General features: G+C 41.8%; 1 protein-coding gene across 6 annotated transcripts in view; it reads left to right on the top strand.

Moving 5' to 3' along the window:
- LOC137427886 (uncharacterized) overlaps positions 1 to 9,481 on the top strand; it is a 157,058-nt gene that overhangs the window by 136,766 nt on the left and 10,811 nt on the right. For 4 of the 6 annotated variants that reach the window (XM_078776538.1, XM_068117688.2, XM_078776539.1 and 1 more), the window contains exons 14-17: positions 1,038 to 1,091; positions 2,271 to 2,324; positions 6,304 to 6,401; positions 8,020 to 8,133. In XM_078776538.1, coding sequence (XP_078632664.1) covers positions 1,038 to 1,091; positions 2,271 to 2,324; positions 6,304 to 6,401; positions 8,020 to 8,133 — 320 coding nt within the window. Of the gene's footprint in view, positions 1 to 1,037; positions 1,092 to 2,270; positions 2,325 to 6,296; positions 6,402 to 8,019; positions 8,134 to 9,481 lie in introns of those variants that run through there. The other 2 variants (XR_010984605.2, XR_010984604.2) reach the window with 2 other exon arrangements.

The raw sequence follows: 9,481 nt of genomic DNA, 5'->3' as shown, positions 1-9,481 counted from the left end.
GGAAGTCTATAAATACTGCTCAGTTATCATTATTATTATTCCTGTTTTGTACAGGGTTTACGGCTCGTGGATGAGCTGCATCATCATTCACTAACACACATGGACAAATGCCATGGGATAGCAGACAACATTGGACTTGATGACAGACAAACATCCATTGAGCTTGGGGAAAGTGATGTCACTTCCCAGAGCACTGGATACTAGCGATGCCATATCTTTATGTTGTTGCTATATTTTTCTTCACACGCAGCAGGTTAATTAAATAAAAATTTCCTCCTCTCGCAGGATGCCAAACAATAAGGTTTGTCTGTGCTCTCTCCTTTAAATTCTGAGTGTCAAGTGAGGAAAATCCTGTACCATTTTCTGTCTTTTGTATGACTCAGCCAGGGTCAGAATTTAATCGCTGACTTCCTAACCTCAGAGTGGGCACACTAATCATTATTCCATGGAGTCTAATATTAGACTACTATAAGTAGTCTGTATATTAGACTAATATAAGTCTAATATTATCTACCAAAATTTGGTACCAAGCGGCACTATTAGCGATGATCATGGATGGATCATGGAGGAAATGATCATGATGATAATGAATCTTTCAGATTCCCTTACTGTTCCATTTTCTTTGTTATATGTAAAATATAGCAAAGATAATGGAACAGTAAGGAAATGGGACAGTGTTGCTCAAATAAGCAAACACGCTTTAAAAATAAATTGATTCTCGATTCCATAAACACACTTTTAATCTCGATAAACCTGTAGAGGATTCATTTAAGATCCCCATTTTGGTTTCAGAACTCACTAGTTGATAAAAAGATGTGTTTGTGGCAAGAAAATGAATGTTCTCATCAAAATAACTAATGGTGGGCTCTGTTACATTTCTGCATTACAACACTATTTTCGTGTGTTTAAGGTCATGTTAAAAAACAAAACATTTTGCTCTCGAGGTTTCCCATGATTAACTTTGTCAGGAAATCTGAATTTGGCTTCAGGTTTGACGCTGTTTTTCATTAATATTTCTGCCATTTTGCTTCCCACAGGTGAGTTTGTGCAGCAGAAGGAGGACGTTCACCTGCTTACCTTCTGTGCCTCCGGTGAGGTCCTTTTATGTTTTTTTGCTCATTACTTTATCTTTGTCTTTACACTATGCAAAGAGCAGGGGCAAGCACCTACTTAGGTATGGTACAGAAAGGGACTCAGGCTTAAGTAAAAGGTCAGGCTCAGCATATTGGGTTGTATCTAGTACATTATGAGGAATAGAGTTTGGTAGGTTTGGTTTGGTAAGTTTGGTTTGGTTTGGTTTGGCAAGGAGCATGTTTAGTTCAGGATGACAAATAGTTCAGAGTGGGAGATTAAGCTATTCGCTAGTATAGGGTACATGAAATCATGTACACCTTTGAAGAGGTGGCGATTTATAGACATGGCGAAAGGAGAAAAATAAATAAAGTATAATTCAATTGATTCATTACACAAACTTTTCAAATTAATTAACATTCAGCTTAATGGGATTCTTATATAAAAATTATTATTTTGGATTTTTTTTTTTTTTAATACATCAAGGCTTACCAAACGTGGTATGTTAAATACTGTATTGCACATAAACCATGAAGGAAATACCCAATAATTAGAGAAATTCACGAAGTGGTTTTACTGAAGTGCATAACAGTGCAATGTGACTTGTTGCACCACTGGAGCTTCAACAAAACTGCCATGTTTGAATGGTCTGGATCATCCTCATAAGCATAACTTACTCAGGTGATAGCTAAACGAAACTTGGCTCTTTTGGATGCAATTAGTTTTACAAACTCTCTCCACAGAGAGTAATGCTTAAACGTTTCTAATTTGGTCCAAATGTACGCATTGGTCCAAACCCCGCAACCCCCAAACCCCCAAACCCCCAAACCCTTCCTTTACCCAAGGTACACATGAACCATGTCTCGATGATTTAATACACACGTGTCATAACACCCCTATAAAATCTTAGACAAACTGAGAATATTTTTTTCCAATAACAAGGAAAAGTAATTTGGATAAGTATGTTGGGAATTCTACTTCATTTTTTGATTGTAAAGCATTTTTGAAACAGGATTAAAATTTCAGACCTTTTTAAAAGCTTGTTCTCACTTTTTTGGATAGTAGGGAGGTGAGGGAGACGGTACATTTCAGCACAGAAACAGATGGTGAAGGGTTTCAAGTCGAGTACTATTGTACTTCAAATATAATACTTCAGCTGGCATAAGAATGCCGATCTGATGAAATGTTATCTATTTCAGAGCTGAACACCATTCTACGAAGTGGAGTTCAACATCCAGCCATTTACGGCATAGGTAATTCCATTTGTCCATCCACCATTCAACAACAGTGAAGTGCATTAGTTATTTTTGCTGGATTGTTGCTTCACAAATTGTTTATGCCTCCGGCTACTTCCATTAATTGTGTTTTCTGGTTGTCCGTTCACCTGTCCGTCCGTGCATCCGTGATAGGTTTCGTTACCGCGATAACTTAAGAACAGCTGAACGGAACTAAGTCAAACTTGGTAAAAGTATTGTCCTGTCAGCCCGAACGGTTAATACCGCAAGGTGATGAATGGCCGTAACGGTTTTTACTCCGAGGCGATGAAGCTGAAAATTGGTGGAACTTTTCATTGGCGCGCGCGGGACTGAAGGTACCAAAGTGTTTACCTTCACGGAGCTCACGGGGCTTATACTCGAACCCACAAAACGAATAAACACGACAACAAATGAAATGCACATTAATTAATTTAATACAATTAAAGCACGGAATGGAAATGAACGGTGAGGTAAAACAGATAATTCTAATTTGAGACGTCTCCACTCAGACACGAAAACAGACAAGGAGCATGTTGGGGAGATAATGAAAATATAATGAGGTAAATTGTTTTAATGCCGGCAAGCACTCAGCTCACTCACACTCAACTCAGCTCCAACGAGACCGCCGAATGAAGTCGCAGCACAAGGCAGCCCGAAGCCACTGGCTCAAACATTGCAAAGGTTCTCTGAGCTCCGAACAGTTCTCCTCACGATCGCACCCGAGAGAAAGCGACCACCCGCCACGAAGCCAGCACGAGAGAGACGCAGCGATTCCTTCCTCTTCGTAGCTCAAACCTTCTCGTTCTGACGTCACCCCGATCAATCGCTGAGTTCCACTGAATCGCCCCATGGTCAGTCTCGACCAATGACGGACTTCGGGGCGTGGCCTTTTTCCTTGCTCGATTGGTGGGCGGATGGACAAATGACCGACAGTAATAAACCATGACCTGTCAGACATTCACTTCCTGTTTTGATCTTGTTTTCCATGAAGAGAGTTAATGACAGGAGTTGATGAATAAATATGTAATGGCGATATAATAATTTACCCTTTTGCTTTGAAGAACGGGAATAAAGGGGGAGGAGGGTATCATGTCTTGTTGAGGACTTTGGAAGTGAGGGGGCTTGAAGACAGATTTCATCCTGATGAAAAATCTTATGGCCACCATGTTGGTGCTCACTGCCATGCGAAGCCAAAGACGCCTCGAAGCTGTCACATTCACTATGCACTCCAAATACGCGTTTCCTTCATTGTAAAATTACCAAAGCGACAGTTAAAAAGGATTTTGAGCCGATCGGTATTACGGCTTTGTGAAGGTCGGCCTCAGCGATCAGACAGCGGTCTGTTAACTTATGCACCGCTCAAATACCTATGGGCATTCTCTCAAGCAGAGATTAAACCCATGTCATTTGAAATTTGTTTAATGTCATTGTTTAATTTTAAGGATGTGTGTATATATGAATCAAGAAAAAGATAATTTGTTTCGGGTCGTTTATTGCTACACGTATTGTCCGCATATCTCGCATGATTGTGAGTTGGACAGTCAACTATGTCGGGCCATGACCTGCTCATGTTGTGATATATTTTCTGCACATCTCGCGGGATTGTGAGTTATACAGGCTACCATACCAGGTGGGGAGGTTGTTTAAAGGCTTGGAGTGGGCAGACGATTTCCGCCTTCGGGTTAGGACGGGAAAGGTGATTACTCAGGGTTAGGAGTCGAAGGTTGAGGAATTGAAGTCGCATGTTACATTACGTGGAATTTCCACAGGTGCCTGCTAGTGATGTAATAATGTGGGCGGAGGCATATCGGTCGACGTTGAAGAGTGCCGTTCTAGTTCTCACCTTATTTGTTTTGTACGATATCTAGATTAAGCTGCCAATGAAAGTGGAAGCTAAGGCTGGCCCCAAAAAGCTCCTTATCACCCAAAAAACAGAAGAGTAGTGGTTAGAACAACCTCAAAGGCTTAAAAATATTTTAATGCTATGGCTTAATGGAACCAGGCACAACATAAAGCTGGTCCATTTGATGATAAGAAAATTGCTCCGACACCTGAGCAAAAGAGCACGGAATAGAATCGTGACATTTAACATTGCAATAAACTCACTCTGATGTGCAAATATCTGGATTATAGAAGGAACTAGGAGGGCACTCAGTGGAGCACATACCTCCACCAGGCTGAACAGTTTATGTTTTTTATGTTTATGTATCCCACTGATAGGCCGGATCTCGATTCGGACCTGAACCAAAATCTAATCGGCTTGTTCTTATCACCAAACCAACTCATCCACCTAGTTTTGTCCAAATCCGTCCATAACCTTTTGAGATATCGTGCTATGTATCGGGTTTTAGTCCGATCTATCAATGGTGAAGAATCACTTGAGAATTAAATAATTCTCGTATCCGAAACCATATTCAGATCTTCACCAAAATCGAATGAATTAGTCCTTGGCACAAACACAACCTCTCCACCAAGTTTGGTCCAAATCTATCCACAACTTTTTGAGATATCCTGCTATGTATCGTTTTTAGCCCTATCTCCCAATGGTGAAGAATCACTTAAAAAATTCTAGTAGCCGGATCCGAATCTTCACCAAAATCTAATCATTTCGTCCTCGTCACATACGCTACATCTCTGCCAAATTTCGTCCGAATCCGTCGACAACTTTTTGAGATATTTTGTTCACAGGCAAACAGACAGGGGTGAAAAACATAACCTCCATCCACCTTTGGTGGCAAAGGTAAAGATGTGGAAGCAGTGAGAGAGAGCAAAGTGATTTTTCTTATGATTTTCAGAGCTAGGCCTTTCTGCCAATTTGCAGATTTCAGATGTGTTGATCCCAAAATGATCGATTAGATAAGTAATCTTCTTAAGTTTTTTTTTTTTTTTTTTTTTTTCTTTCTCTTTATTACTCCCGCCAGGGAGTTTACTTTATTTACTTTATTTACTCCCAGCATTCGATCGTGTCCGTCCGTGTGTGTTCGTGTGTTTGTGAACAAGATATCTGGAAAAGTTCTGAACGGATTTGGATGAAAGTTGGTGGGATGATTGCCCTTGCGATAAGGAAGAATTGATTAGTTTTTGGTGAAGCACAGGATATTATTCCGGATCCAGGAATATTTTGAAGGATTTTTTACCATTGGAAGATGGGGCTAATCTGCGGCCACCCACGGCGGGAGTATGCGCTCTACTGAGTGGCGTTCTAGTTGCTGATGTAATTGTATTTGCAACGCAGGGCTTTACAGGTTGTTGGCTGTGAATGATAAGTTGAATTTTTTTTATTTTGTACATGCTTCACAATCTTACTTATTAATACCTTAAAAAATTAAACAAAAATTTGCACTGCCATTTCTATATTGACATCAAGCAACTCCTGGACCAGTGATGTAGAATAATGCATTGTTAAGGTCGAACACATTAAAGATTCACTTTATTATTGTCTGTAAATTTGCCTTTTCAATTTCTCTTCCTGGGAGGGAAGTGTAGGGGTGGCTCAATTTTGTTTTTAGATGACCGTAGACGTCAAGGATCATTTTTGGAAAAAATAATGTTTTATTAGTTACCTAATTGTGTACACCGTAGGGGACTATAGGTTTGCACTCCGTCCCTCCGTTTGTCGGTCCGTCAGTTCGTCACACAACGAATAGCTTTCCGGACTTTTTTTCCTAAACTCTTAATGCTAATGATTTCAAACTTGTTACATGGTTTCGTCATGATAAGTTACAGATCAAGTTCGAACTTCACGACGTTTTGATCATTTTTGACAAAGTTATGGCACTTTGAACTTTGGGAATTTCCCCAACAGTTTTCCGGACTATAATTTGGAGTGCGGTAAGTCATAATACTGTCTTCTATGACAGTGCTACCCAATGCCAGTAGGGGACATGTATTGCAGCGCAATACTCAGAATGCTTGTTTCATTGTTAATGCATTGTGATTCAATATGACGTTGTGTATTTGTTTTGTGAGGTTGCAGCAGTGGATGTTAGAACGGGAAACCTATTTCCAGCTCGGTTTCCAGACAGAGGCCCAGATTCGGTTCTTCGTTCTGCTCGGATCTTCTCGTGTAACACGGTGATGTACCAGCATGTTAAGCAAGTACATGGGTTTGGGCGGAGGTTATAGATTTTGACGATTTATAAACGCACTAACTAGAACGGCACTCGGTGGAGCGCATACCTTTGCTAGGCTGAATAGTTTGCATTTTGTATCCCACTAAGAGGCCAGATCTGCATGTGGACCTGAACCAAAATCGAATCGGCTTGTTCTTGTCGCCGACCCAACTCATCCACCTAGTTTTGTCATTATCCATCCTCAACTTTTTGAAATATCATGCTATTTATCGTTTTTGACCGATCCTATCGGAGTTATTTATGGGTCACTATTGTGGAGTTGGCTGCAAAAGAAGAAGTGGGTTTTCCAGATAATTGGAGAGGTTATGAATATAGATGAGGAGCCACTCATTCACTCTTTTTCCGCACCTGTGTCACCCACTTCTTCAGTCTGTTCAATTTCTTCTTCCCTCTTGGGCTTCAATACAGCTGTTCACCACCTCTCCTGTCATTCCCCGTCCACAACCCGATATTTTTTACCCTCATTTACCACCCCCAAGCTCACTGTTTTCTGGGTTTCCAATTTTTCCTTCCAATTCTGTGATTGAGAGTTTGTGGCCGTATCCAGCTTTTTCACCCACTGTGTCCTCCTCCTCCTCCTTTCTGTCATTTTCCCCCATGTCCTTTGTTGCACTATTTTGTCTCTACCCTGCTGTGTCCCCCTCCCCTACTCCATCAACTGTTTTTTATGCCTCCATTGACAAAGTCGCTGGAGGCATGTTTTCAGGTTGTCCGTCCGGCTGTCCGTCCGTCCGTCATAGGTTTTCGTTACCGCTACAAGTTAAGAACAGCTGAAGGGATCTTAGTGCAGGTATGTATAATGAGGTAAAGATGAACTGATTGGATGTTGGGGTCGAGAGGTCAAAGTCTGTAATATGTCTATAACTTGAGAATGGCTGAAGTGATCTAATTCAAACTTGGTACAGGTATGTATAATGATGTGAAGGTTAACTTATTATAATTTGGAGTCAAAAGTCAAAGTCTGTAATAGGTCTACCACTTGAGAACGGCTGAAGTGATCAAATTCAAACTTGGTGCACATATGTATAATGATGTAAAGATTAACTGATTAAATTTTGGTGGCAAGAGGTCAAAGGTCAGAGGTAATGTCAGGTAAAAATGTGATAACTTGAGAACAGCTGTATGAATTTAAAGCAAACTTGGTACAAGTATTATGATCATGTAATAATGTGGGCGGACGCATATCGGTCGACATCGTGAGGTCAAAGAGTATCGTTCTAGTTTACGTTCTGTTTTGTCTCGGTCCATTCTGTGTTCTAGATCCTCCACCATCCTCGACTGTGTATACCAAAAACAAAACAAAAGTGTCCCTTTTAAGTTGAAGGAAGCACTTATTTTCCTGCAGGGACCTCCTCTGCTTATTCCTTCTTGAGTGATGGAACGAGCTATATGTGTTTGTCACGAAGGTCTATAAATCAACACTAAGCAGAAAAGGTTTTCTTTTCAAGTTGTAATTGATTTACTGATTAATTCAGCATTTAACACCAGCATTCATTTCCTCAAAATGTCACCTGCTGTTCCTGTAAAGCCACCATTAACCATATTACTAAACTCTGCAGATGGAAGATGTATACTCTGCTGAGCATGGAGAATTGCACGTGGGTCCATATCACTGGGAACCTTGGAATGATGCGATATTTTGGCTGAGCCAGCCAGATTATGTCCTGTTGAAGGTGAGAAAGCATTGTGGTTTGCCATCAAGATAACTTGTAAAATAGAGCTTCCCCTCCCCTTTCCATAAATCCATTACTTGTTGCCCTACAAGTATGCTTTTTGTCCCCCGTCGCACAGCGGAGCGAAAGGGGGACTATGGTTTTCCCCTCCGTCGTCCGTGTCCGTGTCCGTGTGTCTGTACGTGCGTGCGTGCTTAAGCGAAGGACCGCATTCGAATTTGGTGTGTGGGTGCAACCCACGTCAAAATGCAAGATGGCCGCCGCCATGTACGTCTGACGTCATGTATGTCTGAACCTTGAGCGGAATATCTTGAAAAATAAGTGAAGTACCAACTTCTAATCTGGTGTGGGTGTATCTAGGCATAAGGAAGAATGCTATTGAAAATTGGGTCGCCGCGTCAAAATCCAAGATGGCCGCCGCCATGTATGTCTGAACCTTGAGTGCAATAGCTTGAAAAATAAGCAAAGTACCAACTTCTAATCTGGTGTGTGGGTGTATCTACGCATAAGGAAGAACGCTATTGAAAATTGGGTCGCCACGTCAACATCCAAGATGGCCGCCTTGCGTCTTCCACTTTGTCAACTCACATCACTTCACCGACGGGGGACCTAGGCGTAACGCTTGTTTATTATTGAATACTAGCAGGGACGCATGGGTATTCCATATAATGTAAAATGTGACTTGGTCTTTAAAGCCCTCCCAACCCAGCCTCAAAGCCCTCCTAAGCCCCCACCTCTAGTCCTCAACACCACCCAATCTCAAGTATTGAACCCCCCCCACGCCTCCCATCCCAGGTCCTCAATTCCCCACCCCAAGCCATCAATTCCCCACCCCAAGCCATCAATTCCCCACCCCATGTCCTCAACCCCCCTCCCAACTCTCTGACCTCCCATCTCCCTGTCTACCCATTCTTAAAAACGTTACATAATGCTACACAATGAATTTTGGTGCAGGAGGCCTTTCGGTCCATCATGCCTGCATTGCTCCAGTTCCCATTCGTTAGGAACAATGTTAAAAGTAAATAATGGTGGATCAACGTTTAATTCACAATATCTTCTCCCCTTATTCCCTTTCTTACCAACCTGGTGTTGGCTTAGCGGTTTGGGTGCCGGCTTGGGATCCTAGGATCCTGGGTTTGAATCCCGGTCGATCGCTGAATTAATGCCAGGGGGGTTGACTCAGCCTGTCATCCTTCTGAGGTCGGCAAATTGAGTACCAGTTCACTGGTAATTCCCTGCATCGCAAGGTGCGACTAACAGGGTTGGTGGCAGAAAGGGCATCCGGCCATAAAACATTGCTTCAAAAAGGTGACTATGGTGCCCGAAAAAGGCCAACCCCTGCTCTGCG

The sequence above is a fragment of the Myxine glutinosa genome, chromosome 1 (genome assembly GCF_964187855.1).
Source record: "Myxine glutinosa chromosome 1, kmMyxGlut1.1, whole genome shotgun sequence".
In the NCBI taxonomy this organism is placed as follows: Eukaryota; Metazoa; Chordata; class Myxini; order Myxiniformes; family Myxinidae; genus Myxine; species Myxine glutinosa.
Note: the sequence above shows the minus strand (reverse complement) of the source record. Positions and strands in the feature narration are given on the sequence as shown.